This window comes from Peromyscus eremicus, chromosome 3 (assembly GCF_949786415.1).
Source record: "Peromyscus eremicus chromosome 3, PerEre_H2_v1, whole genome shotgun sequence".
In the NCBI taxonomy this organism is placed as follows: Eukaryota; Metazoa; Chordata; class Mammalia; order Rodentia; family Cricetidae; genus Peromyscus; species Peromyscus eremicus.
Genome location: NC_081418.1, coordinates 59,142,192 through 59,166,061, shown reverse-complemented (window position 1 = coordinate 59,166,061; position 23,870 = coordinate 59,142,192). Strand labels below are relative to the sequence as shown.

Below are 23,870 nucleotides of genomic sequence, written 5' to 3'. Positions count from 1 at the left end.
ACCTGTAAAGAGCACATTAAAGATCTGCAGCCCAGAAGAGGGTTGCAGATGGGAGGAGAGGCACAGTGTCTGTAGAGCACAGTGTCGTGCTGTAGGTTGTCGGAGGGAACATTGGGCTGGACCACTTGAGGGCCAACCTTGCTGACAGACATGGGAAATTCAGCATGGGACAGTGGGTCCTGGAGGACCACTGTGTCCATTTCTCCATCTGCATACTTCTGAGCCAGTTCCTCTGGGCTGCTGTAGAACTTGCTGTTATACCAGAGCTGCTCCACTCTCCAGTCCTGGACATCTGTGCTCTCACAATCCACTTGGAGTAAAATTTCTATGCCCCATAGGGGCATAGAAAGTGTCCTTTCACAAAGTGTTGCAAGATAAACCATGTATGGTGCCTGCTAGACTCCACAGCACGAGGGGCCACATAAGTGAAGGTCAGACAGCTGCCATTACGGTCTCATAGTGAGAAGCCAGGGGTGTGGAGAAAACCTCTGTAACAAAGCCTCCGTGGCCTCCTTTAGGGTTGCAGTAGTACAGACTGTACTTTGGATGGGTCTGGACGTCTAGGACAGCTGATGCCCCAGCCTGGCAGCCAATTCTCAAATGTAGATGGTCTGCGGCAGGGGCCTCACAGCACACTTGGTAACACTAGGGAGCTCCTAGGCACCAGAGAGGATGACAACACAGGTGTCCCACACTGACCGTCTTGTTCCTTTATCCAGAAGATCTGTCACATTCCTCTTGAGAAGCATTTTGATGGGGATACGGAGATCTTCGCCAAAGTCAATATCTTGGATGGCTTCAGCTCCTGCTCCTTCTTGCTTCATCAGGAAGTTGAGCTTTCAGGTTCCAGAACATCCGGGTCTTTTCCTATGGGGTACAACTGGGGCACTCTGCCATGGCCATCTGTAGCACCAGGCGGCAGACACCCAACCCAGTGCCAACCTCCTTCTGGCCAGCCGTATGACTCTGGAACACAGCCGAACGGAAGAGACGACTTGGGTATTTCTTCCTCCTAGGAGCGACTCAGAGTGCCGTGACCCAGCCAAGCCTTGGTATCGCCTTATCAACCAGGCTTCTCTGCTCACCCTCACCAAAGCCAGAGACAGTCTCAGAGTCTCCACTTTGATTCCCGTGCTTCCTGGGCCTCTGTGTGTGCTTTAACTACTCCCCCTTATCTGAAAATTTCTGTCTAGATGCAGCCCATGTTTCTATCCTTTGTTTCAGAGTTATCTCAGTGGGGGAATACTCCTCATCCAGAAGCACCGTAAATCACAGCTGCCCAAGGCTTGGTCCTCAATGCCTTCAAAGCGCTCATGTCCTGATGGAGCAGAGGGCTACTGTGACAGCCAAGCTACATTCTTGATGCCATAAATTACCTTTTAGGGGCATGCATTTTGAAATTCAGTGTGGGTATTCAAAGAACAGTCTCTGGGCTCAAGTCGCCTGGGATCAGATCCTGGGAAATCACAGAGCTAAGGACAACTTGGGTGACTTTGGCCATGTGTTTAAACTCCCTGGGCTGCCACAGCATCAGTGTGCACGTCCCCAAGGCCACAGAGAGAAAGAAGAAGACAGTAAATGTAAATGTGTGGAACCATGGCGGCCTTCTAGAACACATGGCGTGTTGGCTGTGGTTTTCTTTAAAGTGAACCCTGATGAGAGTCTGGACTTCAGCACATTAGAGGTTCTGGGCACACAGTAGACCGGCTGGCCTGAGTCTTGGGGGTGAATCAAGGATGGGGAAAATCCTGCCTTGCCCAGCTTTTCCTGCCTTCTCAATGGGGACTCAAGCTGGGGTCCCTTGATTATCAAGACTGTAGGAGCACCTGTGTCATGTCATACCAGGTTATGAGTCAGAGTGAAGCCTTCCTCCTCTTCTTTAAGGGAAGATATGGTCAGGGACTTCACCATCTACCCCTGTCCTCAAGGCACCCATGAAATACTGGGCATGTATCCAGGCAAGGTTGCTTATGATACTGCCAGTGCTTGGTGGCACTGTCTTCCCTTTTGCCTGATGTGGGACTGCCCACCAGACCCTGGTGTGCCCATAGTTTGTGGGAGATCGTGGCTCTTCCACAGATGGAGGCAGCTGCCACACTCACCAATTCTGTTTTCTGCAGATCTTAACCCAGCCTTGATGCAGTTGGGCCCCTCTGGGAGACCCCAGTGGTAACATTTCTCTACACAGAAGCTACATTGCACCTGTCTCAAGCTGGAAGCCTCTTTGTGACAGTGGGGTCCTGTTCAAGGGTCTCTGGCTACACTCCTCACTCCAGTAGGTAGGGGTGAGACTCAGGGTCTTGGCTTATGGCTTGGGCTTCTGAGAGAGTGGAAGGACTCTGATAGGATCTTGCTCTTACAGGTAATTAATTTCCTATGTTTTTTTCCTGATCAGAACACTCTGTGAGAAATGCAGAGAAAACGCTCCTGTTGAGACAGAGACACAGAGAGAGGCCTGATGTCTACATTGCTGGATGTCCTCCATTATTGGGGAAATATGGGCTGGATCTGGGTGAATTTCACCTAAGCTGAGTGGCAGGGTAAGATGTAGGCAAGGCATATAGTATACATATAGTATACATATACTAATACATATACTATACGTATAGTATATATATACTAATCAGGCATACTAGGGAGGAACTGGGCCACAGGACCTAAGCAATGTGGATGCTTTGTGTTTTCTATTTGAAAATGTGTTTCCTTGTTGGGCATGTGCCTTTCCCAAGGGTTGGAAATGTGTGGGAGATGCTTCCTTCCAGATAAGCTTTCTCATTTAACTCTCTATGCCAAATTTAACCTTGTCTCTTTTCAAAATTAGTTAAAATCCTACCCTATCAAGGGACTTCCTATGTTGACCTTGGGCCTGACTCTGTCCATGTCCCACTCACTGCCCCTTGGCACTTAAGTTTTTAGTTTGCAGAGAACAAAATTTTCTGACTGCGGCAGTGAAAGGTGTGTGCTGCACCTGCCCTATCACCTGTGAGCTGCTGGGCTGCTGGGAGCCTCAGCATTCTGTCCTTGTGTCTGTCTGCTGGGAGCCTCAGCATTCTGTCCTTGTGTCTGTCTGCTGGGAGCCTCAGCATTCTGTCCTTGTGTCTGTCTGCTGGGAGCCTCAGCATTCTGTCCTTGTGTCTGCTGGGAGCCTTGGCATTCTGTCCTTGTGTCTGTCTGCAGGGAGCCCCAGCATTCTGTCCTTGTGTCTGCTGGGAGCCTTGGCATTCTGTCCTTGTGTCTGCTGGCCTTGGCGATCACTGTCAAGGCTGGTCTGTGGGCTCCTTTGCACTCTCCTAGCCTCCTACCTGTGGATTGTCATGGTTGTTTGGCTCTGCAGACATCATGTCCTCTGGGAACTTCTCTCTTCCCTTGTCTTGCTCCTCTGCTGGCCTTGCCCTGTTATTGGTCAGGAAATCATGAGGCTCCATGCTTTCAGGGTCCATCTTGGCAGGAGTAGGTGAGACAAGGGTCTCTGGGCAAATCCAAGCCAGGGGGATAGCACGAAGAGTGTAAACTGGTAAGCTGGATTTACCTCTCTCTCTCTCTCTGTCTCTCTCTCTCTCTCTCTCTCTCTCTGTATGCTGGTGTGGGAATGTGTGATATGTATTTATATGTGTGTGTGTGTACCGGTGTGTACTCTGGTGTACATTCACTTTTATACACATACATGTGCAGGTCAGGAGACAAAGGAGTTGATCTACAGGCACCATTCACCTTCCCCCCTTATTTTGTTCCTTTTCTTTACTTTCATGTTTTGTAGACAGCATCATGTGGACCATGGCTGGAATCTAGTTTAGCTATGTGCTTCTTATCCTCTTGCCTACATCTTCCCACTTCTAAGATTATAGGTAAATACCACCACACTGTACTTTTCTTTTCTTTTTTTTTCCATTTTGGAACCAAGTCTCTTATTGGCCCAGAGCTTGACAAGCCTGCTAGGTGGGCTGGCTAGGGTACTCCAGGTCTCTCTCTCTCTCTCTCTCTCTCTCTCTCTCTCTCTCTCTCTCTCTCTCTCTCTCTCTCTCTCTCTCTCTGCGCGCACCTGGCTCCCCAGGTCTGGGATTACAAGTATGCACCACCTCCCCCTCTGTTGTCCTCTGGTTCTGGATATCAAGGTGCTGTCCTTATTTTCCAAGGCTGTCACTTAATTCAGCCATCTTATCTCTAGACTTCATGTAAAGTATTTTTATGAGAAAATATTAATTATACATAATTTGTGATGATATCTTCATGCATGTTTACAGTGCAGGCTCCCATTTTACTCTCTTTTTTATTCCTTTAAATGTCTTGAATCACCTTCCGAGCTAAGCCCCTTCTACTTTTATGCCCCTTCCTTCCCTCCCTCCCTCCCTCCCTCCCTCCTTCCCTCCCTCCCCCCTCCTTCCCTCCTTCCATAGCAGTGCCAGGGAGTGATCTCACAGAGCCTCAGTCCTCCACATTCTCCCCCCTCCTCCCTCCCTGCAGTCAGTCTCTGCCTACCAATGATCTCTGCTGTCTTTCCAGAAGGGGGCTGGCACCTCCACTGGGCAGTGTGCATTTCCAATGCTTTCATGTCTTTATAGCTGGCTTCCTGCTTTCTAATCTTCTCCCCAGATGTCTTTCTTCTTTGTCCAGAAGGAAGGAGGTGAGGAAGAGATTGAGAACAGTCTCTTCCAAAATGGCATGGGCAGCACAGGGAGAGACACACTGGCGGTGGAGTCACTGAAGACCCTCCTTGCTGTGGACAGGAGGCATGCCTGCACCCCAAACACACGTTTGCAGCGCTGTCCTCTATCCCTAGGGGCCTGGGCTCTTGCTTTCTTGGCCGCTGTGTCTTCATTTCTCCTCTCCCTTACGTCATACCTGGTCCCTTTCCTTCTGCTCCCTCCCTGCTAGGCTTTTTAGTGCCCCATTGGATGTACATGTGAGCTCTGCTCTGTCTGTCTCTGCTCTGCTTGACAGGCACCACTGAACTCCATTGCACACACAGTGCCAGCAGATAGAGAGGGAACCCCCAGACAAACATGGATGTCAGCTCTCACTTCTTTTATCCTTCTGTGTGTGTGAGTGTGTGTGCATGCTTGTATGTGTGGCAGTGTGTTCTTTGATGCATGTGCATGAGAGCGGAGCACAGCAGTCAATATCATGTGTCTGACTCATTCTCCACTGTATTTTTTGAGGTAGGGTTTCTCACTGAACCCAAGTTCACTGTATTCTGCTAGAGTGGCTGGCCAGCAAGCTCCAGAGATCCTTCTATCTTTGCCACACCTAAAATCAGTGCTGGGTTACAGGCATGGGCCACGGCGCCTGCCTTCCCATGTGTACTGGGCATCTGGACTCGGGTCTTCATGCTTGAGTGTGAGCACTCTACCTGCTGAGCCTCTCTCTGCCCCACCTTGAGCCCTGCAGTCCTCTAGGGTTGTGTTCCTAATGGAGGCATGAGGGAAAGTCTGTTTCCTTGCACTGCTCAGCTCTTCAAGGGCACCTGTATGTCATCTACCTTTCATTCCTGGAAAAGTGATTTTAGTCTCCTTCCGTCCTTACACACACACACACACACACACACACACACACACACACACACACACACGTATACGCACATATCTATGTATATCATGCTATCCATGTTAGTCTCTGTCTGTTTTCCTTTGTTACTTGGTGTGTCCTGTAGGGTTTTCTTGTCGTCCACAGACTGTAAGACTCATGTGCTTTTTGAATCATCCGGCACCACAGAGGGCAGTGCCCTAGTTTATTGAACTATTCTTCACCACAGATGGAAAGTCAGTTGTCCCCAAAGTTTTGTTGTACAGCCAACGCACAGTGAATCAGCATACACACTGGTAATGAGTCGGAGATGCTAGAAGAATGGCCAAAGGGTGAGATGTGGGTAATCCTGTTAGATTTCCCTGTAGCGACTCCCTTCTGTGTGCCCATGATTGAGCTGGGACAATTCCCCTAAAGCAGTGGTTCTCAACCTGTGGGCTGCGACCCCTTTGGGAGGGTCGCATATTGGATATCCTGCACACAAGGTATTTACATTACAACTTACAAAAGTAGCAAAATTATAGTTATGAAGTAGCAAGGAAATTATTTATGGTTGGGGGTCACCACACCACGAGGAACTGTATTAAAGGGTTACAGCATTAGGAAGGTTGAGAACCACTGCCCTAAAGCCTCCCTGAGAGGGATCCTCAGACATTGAAAACTCACCTAATAGAGACATCCAGTATCTCTCTGGGCTTCCTTTGCCCTGCTCATGGTGGTCTTTTTTTTTTTTTTTGGTTTTTTGGTTTTTTGAGACAGGGTTTCTCTGTGTAGCTTTGCGCCTTTCCTGGAACTCACTTGGTAGCCCAGGCTGGCCTCGAACTCACACAGATCCGCCTGGCTCTGCCTCCCGAGTGCTGGGATTAAAGGCGTGCGCCACCACCGCCCGGCTCATGGTGGTCTTTTAGGGTGCAATGGGGAAATATGAATGGAGCCCATGGCTGCCCATCTGAGCACGTGGCCCATAGCCTCCCCTGCCTCTAAGAGGCAGCAGCATGCAATGATAAGAAAGGGAAGGGTTTGTTGTCTGCCTCTGTGGGGCTCTGGAACTACTAGGCAGGAGCCAGACAAGACTCTTCACACAAGGTTGTGTGTCCCATTGTAGCTGAAATGTGGAGGCATGGAGTAGACCTTCTCAAGGCTCTGGTACCTGATGTGGTTGCTGCTTTTGTGCTTGTATATCTCTGGAAGCCCTGGAAGAAATCAAATGGCTGGATCGAGAATCCTGCAGAGTTCTCTTGTGTCGCCATGTTGGGGCCATCCTCAGGTTGGAGGTTGTGTGGGAGGCCCACAGTCACCCAGGCCACCAAGTCCTATGGCAGAAACACGGGTCTCAGTGGGCAGGGCAGTGCCAAATACTGGCTACCCAAGGATCCTTGGGTTTGGGGTGGTTTTTAGATATGTTTTTAAACTTCCCAAGATTTTCTCTGCCTATTTAAAAGATGTGGGCCCATCTGTCCTGACCTCTGAACTTGCCCTCCACACAACCAGCCACCATCCTGGGACTAAGGAAAGCTCCAGTCACTGATTAGTGACAAGACCCGAGGTGGGCAAAGGGGACTGGATCAGTACCTCATCTTTAAGGTTTTCATTGTTGTGAACAAAGTCCTCAAAGACCATAGGGTAAGCCCAGTGGTGGTTCTGGTTGTACAGGCTGCTGTGGAATCGCTCGGCTTCCTGGTACTTCGTCACTGCCAGCTGGTACCTGCAGGCAAAGAGAAATCCAAGGAGCTCCAGAAATGGGGCTGCCTCTGATCCCCTCCGTAGAAACACCCTCAGGACCAAGGATAGAGAAATTGCTGCTGCCCCAGAAAAAGTGATGTCTCCCAGGAACCTGAGAGACGGCCCACCTCCAGCTGTCAGCTAGGATTCCTGTGAGCTCCCCACTCCCTCCTGCACTGTGTTAGGAGGCAGACCCAGAGGCCAGCACAAACGTGGCCTCGTGGACGAGGCCGATGACACACTCAGTCACTGAGGGAGTTCTGGCTTTCCTCACCAGTTTGCCTGAGTTGCCCCACCTGGGCCATGTGAAAGCTGGTGAGCTCTGCCAGCCTGGGGGCAGCATTTGCTCAGCCATAGAGGGGATCTGCAGGCGGTAGCTCCAACTGTGACCTAGCACACTTTTCCCAGTATTGCTAAAAAGCAGGTACTCGGGCAGAGTCTGTCTGAAGTGGAAGGCTGCCTGGCGCTCCCAGAAGTGCTGGGTCTTGTCAAGTATGGGCTTGACCTGCTGGCTTTTCCGGGTCCAGGGACTGGTGATGTTTTCCACTCTCATCCTCAGTGTCTGGAATCTGTTCTTGGTACCTGTATCATGAGAGGAGGATGAGAATCAAGGGCTGGGACAAACTTCCTCCTGTTTGGTATGTTCTCCCTGCTAGTCCATATCCACAGCAGCCCCCAGGAAGAAGTAGGTCTGGGGACAGGCACTGGGTAGCACTGTAGGAAGAAGGGAGGCCAAGCCCTCTTAACAGATAAGCTAGAGGACAGCTCATGGGTCCGTCATGGCAAGTGGGTCAGAAGGGTGACCATAGCCTGTTTTCTAGAGCTCCAGTCTGCTTCCTGGGGTCTTAACCTATAGACATAGTAGCCTGTGTTTCTTCAGACATGAGGACTATAGGTGTACTCTGAGGGCCAAGTAGGACTAAGAGGGTGGCATCTAAGCATCTGGGCTGGTAGCCATGTTGGGGACATTGTTCCGTTATAGGATTTGAAGTCAAGTATCACAGCTATGGCATGCCTCTGTAGTGATATCACTTATCCAAGAAACACTGAGCACTCAGGTGACACTGTAGTCATCTCTCAGTACTGGAAAGTAGCATTTCTTACCCTTCATGGCACTCCTCTCCCCCAACCCTGTCCACCACTCCACTGAGACCCAACAAGAGGAATGCACACCCCACATTTAGGGGCAAGCGATGTTTCCTTATGTGTGGTGTAAGAAGGCTGATTTTTTTTTTTTATCAGGGAGTCTTAGCCCTGTCTCTTGTTAGGAAGTTACTGGAAATATGAAGTTAGTACCTGAGAGGGTCTAGTCTCAAGTCCTACCTGCCACATCCAGGTCAATTCGGTAATGTGCGAGGTGGGAGTGGACGTTTCCAAGTAGGTGGCTGTGCAGGTGAGTGCTGTGGACCAGCCCTTCTGAGGTGTAGAAAGTGGCATGGACATAATCAGTGGCATACATCTTGCCCTCCATCACGCCATTGGGGTGGAATATGAAGTCCCAGATGTAATCATGATTGTGGATTGTCGATGTTGTCCTCAGAACCAGCATGGGTCCATTCAGCCTGGCATGGGAACTGAAGCTATTTCTGAAGTTGGAGTTGAAGTGCCGTCTAAGGGGGACTCCTTTGGGCACTTCAAAGATACAGAGGGCTCGTTGATAGAGGACAGGGCCGTCACTGTCATAGTAGTGGATGGCGTCCAGGAAGGTGGCTGTGTTGGGACAGTCAATGCCTGGAGTTAACTGGTGAGTGATACCTCCTAGGCCCCAGCCCACATCCACGTACTTGGTCTCCCTTCCTTCAGCTGTGTGTCTTCTATACAGTGCCATAACCTCTTGCACACCAATCTCATAGGCGATCCGCTCACCCCCGAAGTACACATTAAAGAGCTGAAGCCCATAAGAAGAGTGCAGCTTGAAGAAGAAGCTCCAGTCCCCGTAGATCACAGTGTTGTGTTTTAGGCTATACCGGGGAACACTGGGCTGGAACACTCAAGGGCCACCCTTGCTGATGGGTATGCGAGATTCAGCACTGGACTGGAATACTCGAGGACCACCCTTGCTGATGGGTATTTGGAATTCAGCACTGGACTGGAGCACTCGAGGACCACCCTTGCTGATGGGTATTTGGAATTCAGCACTGGGCTGGAGCACTTGAGGATCACCCTTGCTGATGGGTATGCGAGATTCAGCACTGGGCTGGAACACTCGAGGACCACCCTTGCTGATGGGTATTTGGAATTTAGCACTGGGCTGGAATACTTGAGGACCACCCTTGCTGATGGGTATTTGGAATTCAGCACTGGGCTGGAACACTCGAGGATCACCCTTGCTGATGGGTATTTGGAATTCAGCACTGGGCTGGAACACTGGAGGACCACCCTTGCTGATGGGTATTTGGAATTCAGCATTGGGCTGGAGCACTGGAGGACCACCCTTGCTGATGGGTATTTGGAATTCAGCACTGGGCTGGAACACTGGAGGACCACCCTTGCTGATGGGTATGCGAGATTTAGCACTGGGCTGGAATACTCGAGGACCACCCTTGCTGATGGGTATTTGGAATTCAGCACTGGGCTGGAATACTCGAGGACCACCCTTGCTGATGGGTATTTGGAATTCAGCACTGGGCTGGAATACTTGAGGACCACCCTTGCTGATGGGTATTTGGAATTCAGCACTGGGCTGGAACACTCGAGGACCACCCTTGCTGATGGGTATGCGAGATTCAGCACTGGGCTGGAATACTCGAGGACCACCCTTGATGATGGGTATTTGGAATTCAGTATTGGGCTGGAACACTCGAGGACCACCCTTGCTGATAGGCATGGGGAATTCAGCACTGGGCTGGAACACTCGAGGACCACTCTTGATGATGGGTATTTGGAATTCAGCACTGGGCTTGTAGGTTGAGTACTGTGGTGAAATCTTGGGCAGTGGGTCTTCGAGAACCACTATGTCCACTTCTCCATCTGCATACTTCTGAGCCAGTTCCTCTGGGCTGTTGTAGAACTTGCCATTATACCAGACCTGCTCCACTCTCCAGTCCTGGACATCTTTGCTCCCATGATCCACAAGGATCTCTAGCCCTGTGGGCTGCAGGAAGTAGCCATTCACCAAGCGTTGCAAGAGAAACCCGCTCCAGCGCTTTCTGAAGGTCATAGCACGAGGGGCAGCATTGGTGAAGGTCAGACAGCCGCCATTGCAGTCTTGTAGTGTGAAGCCAGTGATATCAAAGAAAAACTCTTGTAAGGGCTTGGTGGCTGTCTTCAGAGTATGGAAGAGGAGGACAGACTCTACTTTGGACATGGGTCTAGATGCCCATGACAGCTCCTGGCCTCCCTTGCAGCTCAGTTTTCTCACATACATGGGCTGTTCAACTGGCCCCACAGCATACTCAGTGACATTGGGATACTCTTGGGCACCAAAGTAGATGAGGACACGGGCTTCCCGTACGGGCGGCATGGCTCCGTTATCTAGGAAATCCAGTACCTCATACTTCTTGGGCTTCAGCATCTCAATGAGAAACACAGAGTTCTTGGCCAACGTCAGTACCTTGGATGACTGCAGCTCCAGCTCTCTCCTGTTCACCAGGAAGTTGTGTACACACTCCAGCTCTTGAGGACTCAAGTCCCATAACGCCTGGGTCTTGGCATTCAGTGCCCACCTGGAGTGCCTTGCCACGGACACCTGTACCACCAGGAGGGTAGTCATCCAGCCCAGAGCCAAGCTCCTTCCTCCCAGGTTCATGGCTCTGAAACAGCAGAGGAGAGAGCGCTTAGGTATTTCCCACGCAAAGCTAGAGCACTCAGAGCACTCAGTTCTTACGTGAATTCCTTCCTTTTATCCGGATGAAGCTAGAGCTGTTCTCGGTGCTGTCCAGGCCTCTCATTGTGCATGTAGCTGTTCCTCCCCCCTCATTTTCAAGTCTCTTATACTCTCTCTTATCTAGATAACACTCATGTGTTTCTCTTTTTTTCCAGTGTTATCTCTGTGGGGTTGCATTTATCAGCTAGGGACAGGGTGAGCCACAGCAACAGAGTCTTGGTCCTCACTGGCTACAAAGTACTTCTATCCTGGAAGGGCACCAGATTGTGCTGATAGCAAAACTCCCCTTTTAAGGCAAGTTTTATCAGGATGCATTTTGAAATTCAGTGTGGATATTCAATGTGCAGGCTCTGGGCTCTAGTTGCCTGGGATCAAGTCCTGGGAAATCACAACACTAAGAACTACTGTGTGACCTTGCCCATTTTGTTAAATTCTCTGGGCGTCCACTGTCTTCAGCTGTGAAATGGAAAACATAGCAGTAGCATGCGTGTCCCTAAGGCTGTGGAGAGAAAGAAGCTGACAGTGAATGGAAATGTGTGGAACAACACCAGCCTTCTGGAACACACAGCATGTTGGTCATGCTTCTCTTTAAAGTGAACATTGATGATAGTGTGGACCTCAGCACATTGGAGGTTCTGAGCTCTGCAGACTGGCTGGGCTGGGTCTAGGCTGTGAAGCAAGGATCAGGAGAGTTCTGCTCTCCTCAGCCTTCTCTGTTCTCCTAGCGGGATAGTCAAGGCTTTTTGAGCACTCCCAGGTCATCCCAAGTAGTAAGTCAGGATATGCCTTCCTCTCTATCCATGGGGGAAGGCATGGCCAGAGTTTTTACTGTTCAATGAAGTCCCCCAAAACACCAGGAATCTACTGTGTATTTGCAGAGTGAAGGATGTCTCGTCATGCTGGTGTCATGCTGTTCCTTGTACTTGTGGTTGAGGTGAGCTGTCTTGTCAAGTTGTATGCAGAGTTCATACAGCATGGAACCTTTGTCTCTTGTGTCCATGCTGTTAACCGTTACCAGTCCCAGTTTTTCCAGATGCTAACCTGATCTGGATGCTGCTGAACCCCTGCAGGAAGCTCTTTCCTGTATACCTATCTACACAGAAGTGACCTCACACCTGTCCTTGACCCTACATGGCTCTTTCTGACCATGCCATCCCACTCAGTGGTTCCTCTGGGTCTCTGGCTCTACTCCTTCTTCCTGCAGGTTTGGGGAAGTTGAGAGGCCTGGCTTATGGCTTGGTCCTCAGGGTGGATGGAGGATTCTGAGAGATCCTTGCTGTCACAAGTTAACCGCCTTTAGTTTCTTTGATTGTCAGAAATCTGGAGAAAACTCTCTCTCCTGTTGAGACAGAGGCACAGAAAGGGGCTCAGAGTTCCATGTTGCTGTGTGTTCTCCACCAGCATGGGGCACATGGGCGGGGACCTGGGTGGATTTCACCTAAAAATGGCTTGGAGACTAGGAATTCAGCAAAGGGAAGTATAGGTACTCACCAGGGACATGGACCACAGGAACTGGGCATCAAGGATGCTTTCTGTTTGGAAAGGCCTTGTATTTTATGCACCTCTCATAAGTCTCAGGAACAGCCTGTGTGATCACAAGGTGCCTGGTTTTCCTGGGGTTTCTTCCTTCCAGGTAAGCTTTCTAACTTAGTTCTCTGCCAAATTTATACCCTATCTACTTTCAAAGTTAGCTAAAATCCTACCCCATCAAGGAACTTCCTGTGTTGACTTTGGATATAACTCTGTCCATGTCCCACTCACTGCCCCTCAACACTTAAGTATTTTGCCTGTAGAGAATGAGCTCTGACTGCGGCAGTGAAAGGTGCGTGCTGCACCTGCTCCATCGCCTGTGAGCTGCTGGGCTGCTGGGAGCCTCGGCATTTTGTCCTTGTGTATGCTGGCCCTGGTAATCACTGTCAAGGCTGTGGTCTGGGGGTTCCTTTGCACTCTCCTAGCCTCCTACCTATGGGATACTATGATTGTTTGACCTCATAGACATGGTCCATCCTGAGGACTTCCCTCTGTTGCTCTGGTGCAGGGAACCCACATTACCTTATGCTTTCATGGCTCAGTCTGACAGGAGTGGATGAGACAAAAGGCTTGTGGGTGAACTCAGTACCAGGGGAGGCTATGAGCTGTACTGTGGGTCTACTGTCTGTCTCTGGATAAAGTTCTTTTATTTAAAACTGTATTCCACCCCTTTATGTTGTCTGTCTGTCTGTCTGTCTGTCTGTCTCTCTCTCTGTGTACATGTATGCATGTGTGAGTGCATATATGCACTGGTGCATTTGTACTTACATGTGTGTCTGCAGAGGTCAGAGGACAATCTCATGTGTGATTCCCCAGAAGCTCTTTTCTTTCCCCTCCTTTCTTTCTTTCTTTCTTTCTTTCTTTCTTTCTTTCTTTCTTTCTTTCTTTCTTTCTTTCTTTCTTTCTTTCCCTTCCTTCCTTCCTTCCTTCCTTCCTTCCTTCCTTCCTTCCTTCCTTTCTTTCTTTCTCTCTTTCAAGTCACTGTCTCACATAACCCTGGCTGTCTCAAATTTGCTATATTGTTCAGGATGGATCCTATGCCTGATTCTGTTAACTGGGTCAAATCCCCATGGCTGGCTAGGTCACAGGCCCTAGTGAAAAACCTAGTACTACTGTTCTGTTAAATAGACACAGTCCCCTAAGTTCATATCTTTATATCACAGATTAGTGCATCTCTCATACCTCATCAGAGAAACGTCGTTTTGAAGTAGATGGTAGACCCACACCTGTCAACATCTAGAGATTAAGAGAGCATGGGATGCTCAGCTGTAAAGAGACATCTATGTTACATCTCCTCCCTACCAGGCTCCGAACCATCTTAGAAGAGGGAGCAGAAAGACTGTAAGAGCTAAAGGAGTAGAAGTCTTCAGAGAACCAGTATTTGTGGACATGATGGGACTGTTGAGTACATGAGCTCATGTCTGCTGTTACTGCATACACAGGCATGCACAAAATCAAGCCAGCCCAAATCCTAGCATGAGTAGGGGAGAGCTGACCAAGTCCCACCACTGCCTGAGGAACTGTTGGTAACTGTTGGCTGCTGAGGAAGGGAGCGTCAGTTTCCTTCAGGAATGTGGGCCCTGAGAGGCTACTCATGCTCCAGTAGATGATCTCACGCTCATGTACATATGAGCAGAACTAAGTGGACCCAGTAGGTGTTAAAAACAAAGGGCGCATGAAGAGGAAAAATTAGTGATATGGGGCAAAGACTTGGAGGGGAATAGATTTGATTTAAACATGTTTAATATATATAAATATTTATTTATTTTTAAGTAAATATATTATATAAATATACATAATATAATTTATATACAAAAATATATAATAAAACAAATAAATATATATTTAATGAATAGTAAATAAAATATTTAAATTCCTGTTCCTCTCTAACTGCTGCACATCCCTGTCCACTTTACAACTGGCCTCTTTTACTTCATATCTTTTTGTTTTGGTGACCCAATGAGTTTTATTACAGTTGCTTACAATAGCATGGGAGAGAATATGCACATATGATTATGGGCAACTTGCTGGAGGATACACCACTGAAGAAAATGTTTCTTTCTCTTATTCTCAGGGAGGTTGGGTCCCAGTGAGGCCCTCCCTCCTTCCATGACAGGGTTCTGATGGGCTAGATCTTGTGAAGACCTAGACTTCATGTTTTGGTTTGAATATATATATATATATATATATATATATATATATATATATATATATATATATTTTCCTGACTAGTTTGGAATTTGTTATATTGATCTATATTTGTTAATAGATCTATATTGATCTATTGAACTCACAGAAATATGCCTGCCTTTGCTTCTCAAGTGTTGGGATTAAAAGCATGCAGCACCATACCCAACTCAGATTTCTTGTTCTTTAAAAAATTTGTTTGTTCACATTTTCACATCTCTATAACATGTACTTTAACCATCAATCCATTTTCCTCTCCTATGGAAACTCAATGGCTTCCTTCTCCCAACAATCCCCTTTCCTGCTTTCATGGCTTTTTTCTTGTCGCTCACCGAGTTAATGAGGTTGCTTGCACAAGCACATTTGATGACTATTTACTTGACAGGGGTCATTAATCAGTGGCTTCATCACCAAGGACTATGACTCCAGCAACCATGAGCTGCTTAAAGCTCCCCAGGGAAGAACAGGCCCGTGACTCTCTCTTCCTCCCACACAGGCGTGCTGATAGGTCTGTACACTTCAGTTTTTAGAGGAGTTTTAGCATCATAGCTGTTTGAGGAGGAGGGAGGAATAGAGAGCTACCCTGTGTCTCTGATGCTTTCCCCGAGCCTCCCCAAACTGTCAGCGTCCACCAGTATGGTCCATGTGTAACAACTGCTGAGCCATAGAGACACAACCATTGCCACCCCAAACCCATAATGTGTGCCAAAGTTCATCTTGCTGTGCATCCAGTGAATCCTGACAAGTGTGTAATGACAGATACCTGCCATCACAGTGTTGGGGAGTGTTCTTAGTGAAGCTCTCCCTGCCTCTTCCCCCTCCTTCCCTGTGGCAGAACCACCTCTGCCTACCATTGATCTGTTGCATTCATTCTAGACAGCCTAAGTCCTATGGAAGGGAGCATGTTTTCCCTGTGTCTCCATGTCCTTCATGGCTGACCTCCCTCCTTGCAATCTCTTATCTCCAATTGTCATTTTGCTTTGCCCAGGAGGAAGAAGATGAGGAAGGGCAGTTTAGAACCCTCTCCTCTGACGTAAGTGGGTGACAGGGAGAGGGACACAGTGGCAAGGGAGCCCTAGGGTAAGGGAGAACTAAGCAGTCAGTGACTCTTCCTGCTTCAGCTCAGAGACATGTCCACTCCCTGCAACCCACCTCTTGGTGGTGCTGTCCTCTGTCCCCTCAAGATGCCCTGGAGTGACCTTCTTGTTCCTTTGTTCTCCTGGCTTTCCTGAAGCTTCCTCAGTGTCCTATTCGGTGGGCCCCCCAGCTGCCTCTGCTCCTGCTCAGCAAGAATCACTGAGTCCCTACTGCATGCACAGCACCATTGGTCAACTGGCAAAAACAGGATAAAGGAAGGGGTGGCTTTTGGTCAGGCTACCCATTATGTGGCTGGAGTGGAAACACATGAACATACACATGCACACACAAGTAGCTGCACATACACAGCTTCCTTAGGTATACCATCAGTGAGGTGGGGGAATTCACTTAGAGTTTCCATGAAAGGGATCCGAACAGAATACCTCACAGTGGAAAAACTCATTTAACACAAAAATTCATTATCTCGTTTGGCTTCCCTTGCCCTGGATGGACATGGAGGTCTTTTGGGGTACACTAGAAAAGCATGAATCCATTCCACAGTCACCTATCTTAGTACATGGCCCATGTCTTCCACAGCTCTAGGAAGTAGCAGGTGTGGTGGAAGCTAAGGGTTTACTATCTGTCCTTGTGGGGCTCTGAGACTATTAGACAGCAGATGGGACTGGACACTTGACACAGGGTTGTAGGTCCTATGGAGGTTGAAAGGAGGAGGCATCAGGTAGACCTTGTGCCCGAGGATCCAGTGTCTGGTGTATCTGTTGTACCTGGGTGTCCTTGAAGAAATGATATGGTGATATAGAAGAAATTGAAAGGCTGGAGCAAGAAGCTTATGAAGTTTCCAGGTGAGGCCATGTTGGGGACAACCTCAGAAAGAGCCTTGTACAAGAAGCCCACTGTCACCCAGGCCACCAAATCCTATGGGAGAGACAAAGGCTTTAGTGGGCAAGGAAGTGCTGACTATGGTCCTGTGGAGGACACTATGGTTGGGACATTGTTAGATGTGTCTACAAATTCCTCCAGATGACCTCAGCCCCATTGGAAAGAGGTTGGCTCATCTTTCATGACCTCTGAACTTGCCCTCCACACACTGGCCATACTCCTAAGACTAGGGACAGGTTAAGTTAGAGGGTCATGACAAGGCCAGAGGAGGGAAGGGAGGGACTGGCCTGGTACCTGGTGGTCTTCAGTACTCTCATTGTTCTGAAGGAAATCCTTAAAGACCACAGGGGAATTCACGGGTGGTTCTGGTTGTATAGACTGGTGTATGGGGTGGTGTGAACTTAGCTGGAGATATGTATTTTGATCATGCCATTAGTGCACAAAATGAAGTCCCAGATGTAATAAAAATTGTAGATTGCTGAAGTTGTTTGCAGCATGAGCATGTGTCTATTCAGTCCCTCATATGAGTCAAATTTGCCTGTGAAGTTGGTGTCAAAAATGGCCTTCTCAAAGATGAAGAGGAACTATGGATAATGGACAAAACTACCAGCATCATAGTAGTGGATGAACTCTAGGAAGGTGGCTGTCTTTGGACAGTCTGTTGCAGGGGAGCTGACTCATGGGTGACACTGCCCAGGCCCTCACACATGTATGTAGTCTTGGTCAGCTATCCTGCAGGTGTGTCTTCACTATGCACAGCCATAGCCTCTTGAACACTGACCTCGGAGGCAACATCCTCATTCCCAAAGGGAGCAGCTTCAGCCTTGGTAGAGCACAGTGTTTTCTTCTAGACTGTATTGGGGACTATTGGTTTGTTCCACCTGGGGGCCAGACTTGTTGAAGAGGCTTGGGAATTCTCCACTAAGCTTGTTAGATATTGATGGCTTCTCTGTGCTCTTGGACAGTGGGTCCTCAAGGACCACCATGTCTGCTTCTCCATCTGTATATTTCTGAGCCAGTTCCTCTAGGCTGTTGTAGAACTTGCCATTATACCAGAGCTGCTCCACTCTCCAGTCCTGGACATTTGTGTTCCCATGACCCATAAGGATCTCCAACCCTGTGGGCTGCAGTAGGTGGTCTTTCACAGTGTGCTGCAAGAAAAACTGGGTGGCCCGATGTCTAGACTCCACACTGTGGGGGGCCACGTGGGTGAAGGTCAGGGACTGGCTATTGTAGTCCTCTAGTGAGAAGTTAGTGGTGTCAAGGATGAATGAATACAAGGTTGTGCTGACCTCCTTGATTCAGTGGTAGGGGAGACATACTCTTCTTTGGACATGGGTCTGGGTGCCCAAGATTCTTGTTTCACTGGCCTGGGGGACAGTTCTCTTATGCAGAAGGACTATGGCAGAGGCCCTACAGCCAACTGAATGACATTAGGGCACTCCCGGGCACCAGTGAATCTGACAACATGGGGTTCTTGTACAGAACATCTTGTTCCTTATCCAGAAACTCTAAGACATCCTTCTTGGGCAGCAGCATCTCAATGAGGAACTCAGAGTTCTTGTCTAAAGCCTGTGTGCCAGATGGCTGCAGCTCCATCTCTGGCCTGCTCATCAGGAAGCTGTGCACGGCTTCTAAACACCTGGGCCTTGCCGTTCAGCATCCAGTTGGGGTACTCTGCCATGGCCATCGGTAGAACCAAGATGATGGCCATGCAGCCCAGTGCTAAGCTCCTTGGTGCCAGCCCCATGGCTCTGGAACTCAGCAGAAGAAAGCAGAGAACTTAGGTATTTCCCTCTCCAAGCCAGCACTCAGAGCACACTGTCTCTAAGCCCGTTGCCCCTGACTGTGCTTCCTCCCTTACCCAGCTGAAGCCAGAGTTGGAGTCTCTGGGTCCTCACCCACAGTTCACAGTGCTGTCCAGACCCCTGCGTGCATCCACCTGTTTCCTCCCTCTTCTGGAAATCTCTTATATTCTTTTTATCTAGGTATCTCCCATTGCTTCTCTCTCTCTCTCTCTCTCTCTCTCTCTCTCTCTCTCTCTCTCTCTCTCTCTCTCTCTCTTAGTTTTTTAACAATTGGGCAACATTCATGAGCTAGGGGTACCATGAGTCAAAGTAACCCAAGGCTAGCCCAACAAGGGTTGCAAACTGCTTCTGTCCTAGTGGGGCCAAGGACTTTAGTGACAGCAAAATTCCTTTCTAATGCAACAAATTACCTTTTATGGGGATACATGTTGAAATTGAGGTTAATGTTTGAAATATAAGAAGGGAGAGTGGGACAGAGGGAGGAAAGAGACATAAGGATGTTTGAAAAGGGAAATGTTTTATGTGGTTACTGAAGACTACATTTTGTATATTATGTTGCATATTACATAGTTGTAGTGGCATGCACAGGTGCTAGCTGTTTTTTGGTCAACTTGACTCAAGCTGGAGCTATACGGAAAGAGGAACTTCAACTGAGAAAAATGCCTTCATCAATTTGCCTATAGGCAAGTCTATAGGGCATTCTCTTGATGAATGATTGATATCAGAGGGCTTAGCTTATGGGGGTGGTGCAACCTGTAGACAGATGGCCCTGGGTTGCGTAAGAGAGCAGCAGTCTGGGCAAATCAGTAGCAGCATTGTTCCATGGCCTCTTTTCAGCATCTGCCTCCAGGTTCCTGCCCTGACTTTCCTTCATGAGGAACTGTAAGTTGTAAGGTGAAATAAACCTTTTCCTCCCCAAGTTGGTTTTGGTTATGGTGTTTATCACAGCAATAGAATGCAGACTAAGACACATGGGATACCATCCTTCAAGTCATTGTCAGGGTGGTCCAAGAGATTCCCAAAATAATATAGGGACTACCATTGCTTTTGGTCGCCTCCTACAACTTGAAGGTCAGAACCTAATGATGAATACACTCATACTTTGGACGCAGGATTTGGAGGGATCAAGCTGGAATGGACCCAGAAACCTCATTCCTGGGGACTAGCTCTCACAGCATCAAAAGATTCAATTTCAGCTGCCAAAGGAGAAAAGCAATCTAAAGTCCTGTCCAGCTGTAAAGCCTATGAATCACCAATAGTGACCAGCCTGGCAAGATATCCCCAATGGTACAATAGTGGCATTTTTATCTTGGGGTAACCAATAACTATCTAATTGGACTTAAGTTTCCCTCAATAGAAGGGAGTTCATGCTTGCTCTTGTATACCCAATCAACTACCCATGGATATGAGATCACAGACCCTAAAGGAGAACTTACTACTGCCATTTTCCTGAATCAATATAATTTCTAACTGTATTCTAAATACTTACCCTTATACCCCTGGGTAAATGAAAGCTCTCACCCCTCATCAAAAAAGCTTCCTTTTGAAACAGATGGTAACTGTTACAGACATCACAACTGATCAAAATTCAGAGAGAATGTGATCTTGGCGTGCCCATTCCCGCCTGGTACATCTACAACACAGCTCCTATGCCTTTGGGAGAGAAAGCAACAGAGGCAGAGTGTGGGGCTCAGGGGTCTGTGGTGCTGGGCCGATTCCAGGGGACCAGGGTGCATCCAGCAGTTCCCATGAGGGTGAGACCGTGGGTGCGCTTCAATAAAATCCAGTTGTAGAACAGGACTTAGGCAAAGGGAAGCGTGGGCACTCGTTGGGACATAAGGGGGAGCTGTGCGCAGAACCTGAACATCATCAACACTTCAAGTCTGCTGTTTGAAAACGTGTTCCTATGTCACCAGCCCCACTCACAAGGATGGGGAACACAACTTGTGTCCTCAAAAAAGGCCTAATTTTCCTCTTGGCTTCTTCTCTACAAGAAGTTTTTCATTTGGCTTTTTACACCGTTCGTATCCTGCTGCTCTGATCAAAGTTGCCTAGAACCTTCTTCTACCAAGGGACTTTCTGTCCCGGTCCTGGATCTTACTCTGTCCACGTCCCACTCACTGCCCCTCGGCACTTTGGTGTTTATTCTACAGAGAGCAAACATCTCCTGACTGCAGCAGTGAAAGGTGCGTGCTGCACCTGCTCCATCGCCTGTGAGCTGCTGGGCTGCTGGGCTGCTGGGCTCGGCATTCTGTCCTCCTGTCTGCTGGCCCCAGTGTTCATAGTCGTGGGATGTTTTGAGAAGTTTTGTCACTGTCCTGGCCTCCTACTCTTGAGTCCCATGCTTATTTGACTTTGAGGAAATGTCCCAGCCTGGACACTTCCCTTGTTTGGACACTCTTGCCCTTTTGGAGTTGGTGGCTTACAGGAGTGGGTGAGAGAAGGATCTTTTATACAGTACAAGCTGAGCAGGACATGAGCTCAGCTCTGACCTTAGTATTTAATTTTGAAAAAAATTTTTAAAAGATTTACTTTATTTTACCAGTGTATGCATATGCTTGAGTGTATGTATATGCTTGAGTGTATGTATGTACATGGCATATAAGATTGCCATGGAAATCTGAAGAGGGCATTGGGTACCCTGGAACTGGAGTTATTGACAGCTGTAAGCCTCCATGTAGGTGCTGGAAACCAAACTTGGGTCCTCTGCAAGAGCAACAAATACTGTTGACATCTGAGTCATCTCTCCATCTTTGGAAGTCTGCTTTTTTTTTTTTTTTTTTTTTTTAAATAAGCAAAGTGTAGTTCATTTTTTTTTTTTTTGGTGTGTGTGTGTGTTAGTGTGTATTTGCTAAGGCATGTTGCTTCTTTGTGCATGGGTGTGGATTTCAGAAGAAAACTAAGTATTTCGTTCTTCGGGGGCCATCCACCATCCTGGTTCTTCTCCTATTACTCTTTTTCCTCCTCTTCCTCCTCTTCTTTCCTCCTCTAATTTTTTTTTTGGGGGGGGAACTATTTTCTCTTTTTTTAAATATTTTTTTTATTTTATAATTTAATTTAATTTTACATATCAGCCACGGATTCCCCCTGTCCTCCCCCCCTCCTGGCCTTCCCCCCAACCCACCTCCCATTCCCATCTCCTCCAGGGCAAAGACTCCCCTGGGGATTCAGCTCAACCTGGTAGATTCAGTCCAGGCAGGTCCAGTCCCCTCCTCCCAGGCTGAGCAAAGTGTCCCTGCATAGGCCCCAGGCTCCGAACAGCCAGCTCATGCACTAAGGACAGGTCCTGGTCCCACTGCCTGGGTGCCTCCCAAACAGTTCAAGCTAATCAACTGTCTCACTTATCCAGAGGGCCTGATCCAGTTGGGGGCTCCTCAGCTATTGGTTCATAGTTCATGTGTTTCCATTAGTTTGGCTATTTGTCCCTGTGCTTTTTCCAATTTTGGTCTCAATTCTTGCTCATACAATCCCTCCTCTTTCTCACTAATTGGACTCCTGGAGCTCCACCTGGGGCCTGGCCGTGGATCTCTGCATCTGTTTCCATCAGTCATGAAACAGGCTCTAATTTAACTCAGGCTAGAATCAAACTGATCATGTAGCTGATGATGACCTTAAACTTCAAATCCTGCGGCCTCTACTTCCCAGTCCTGGAATTACAGGTGTGGATTTTATCTTCTGTCATTTTGAGACAGTCTCTTATTGGCCCAGAACTAGACCAGTAGGCCAGTGGGCTGGCCAGGATGTGCCACAGACCAGCCTGTCTCTGCCCCGATGCTCTGGAATTACAAGTATGTGCTACCACACCCTGATTTTTTTTCCTGTGGGTTCTGAGGATGGAGGACAAGTCCTGGTTATTGCAAGGCCAGCACTTACACAAATGAGCCATCTATCCTGCCTCTAGATTAAAAAATGATTTTTATTGGCATATACTGATTATGCATAATAGAATGTATTTTCAAATGTGTACATATGTGTTTGGATCATGTTCACCCACTGTTACCCCTTTCCACTCCCACAAATCCCCTTCCCCTTCCCAACCAGCCCACCAACTCCTTTCATGTCGGTCTCTCTCTCTTTCTGACCCAACGAGATTCCTGAGTGTTGTTCACTTGAGCATGGCTGAAGGTCTGTATACGTGAACACGAGCAATCTTCCCAAGGCAACACCACTGTAAAATATGTCTCTTTTCTTCCTCAAGTGTTTTATATTTATATAAACCCTCTAGGATGGGAGGGTCCACATGAGCCCCTCTTCCTTCCAAAACAGAGCGCTGCTTGTCCCAATACCGTGCATACGTAGACTTCATTTGCAGACTTGTTTTAAGAGGCATTTCAAGTTTGTGCCAGAATTGAACAGGAAGTACAGAGCACTGCTTGTTCTCCTCCTGGCTTTACATGTCCCCAGCTACCAGCATCCACCCACTGGTCCATGTGCCACAAAGGTTGAGCCATAGGGACACCCTTTACCATCCAGAACCCGTATTGGATTCCAGGGTTCCTGTTTGCTGTGTATCATGACAAGTGTGTGTGACGGGCACCCACCACTGCAGTGTTTGAGGGTTCCCACCTGCCCCCAGTCCTCCAAACTTTTTCTGTCCCCTGTTCCTTCCTCCCTGCAGTTGGATCTGGACCATGTACTGACAGTTGGTCTTTTCAGAGGGCACACCTGTCATCCTACAGTAGGCAGTCTGTATTTCTTGGGTCTCCATGTCCTTCATGACTGGTCTCCCACTGTAAAATCTCTTATCCACAAATATCCTCGACCCACCCTGGGAAGGAAGGAGAGGCAGGAGAGCGGCTTAGGACCCTCTGTAGATGTAATAGGAGCAGCAGGATGTTGTGGGGAGGTAGCTGGGGGACAAAGAGGAGACATACAGGCCAAGGCACAACCTGGCAGCAAGTGTCCCTCCCTGCTGCAAACAGGAAGCATGCCCACTCCTTTAAACCCACTTCTTCATGGGGACCTTCTCCATCCCCCAGAGTGCCCTGGAGACACCGTCTGCCACCTCTTTCTGGTCTTTTCTCTGCCTGGCCTCTAGGTCTTTCTTTTTGTTCCTCTCACACCATGATCTCACCCCTGGCTGACACTCTTTCCCTGACAGCCTCTTTGGTGTCCCATCAGATGCACCTGTGAGCTCTGCTCTGTCACATCACTGTCCCCACTCACAAGTGCCACTGAGCCCCAAGCATGTACAGCATGATCAGAAAGCTAATAAAAAACGAGGAAGAAGTGGATGGTGGATTTCAGTCCCCAAGCTACCCCCAGCTTAGCAGGGGTAGTGTGGTGGTTAGTTTTATGTC

General features: G+C 48.4%; 1 protein-coding gene and 1 pseudogene across 1 annotated transcript; both read right to left on the bottom strand.

Annotated features, from left to right (window-relative positions):
• Positions 1 to 5,801: 5,801 nt before the first annotated feature.
• On the bottom strand, positions 5,802 to 10,990 carry LOC131905822 (amiloride-sensitive amine oxidase [copper-containing]-like). The gene is given in 6 exon segments (XM_059256633.1): positions 5,802 to 5,833; positions 6,695 to 6,833; positions 7,093 to 7,225; positions 7,539 to 7,824; positions 8,566 to 9,244; positions 9,773 to 10,990. Coding segments are annotated over 6 exon segments (2,487 nt in total).
• Positions 10,991 to 17,115: 6,125 nt separating this feature from the next.
• On the bottom strand, positions 17,116 to 18,512 carry LOC131906288 (amiloride-sensitive amine oxidase [copper-containing]-like; annotated as a pseudogene).
• Positions 18,513 to 23,870: the final 5,358 nt, after the last annotated feature.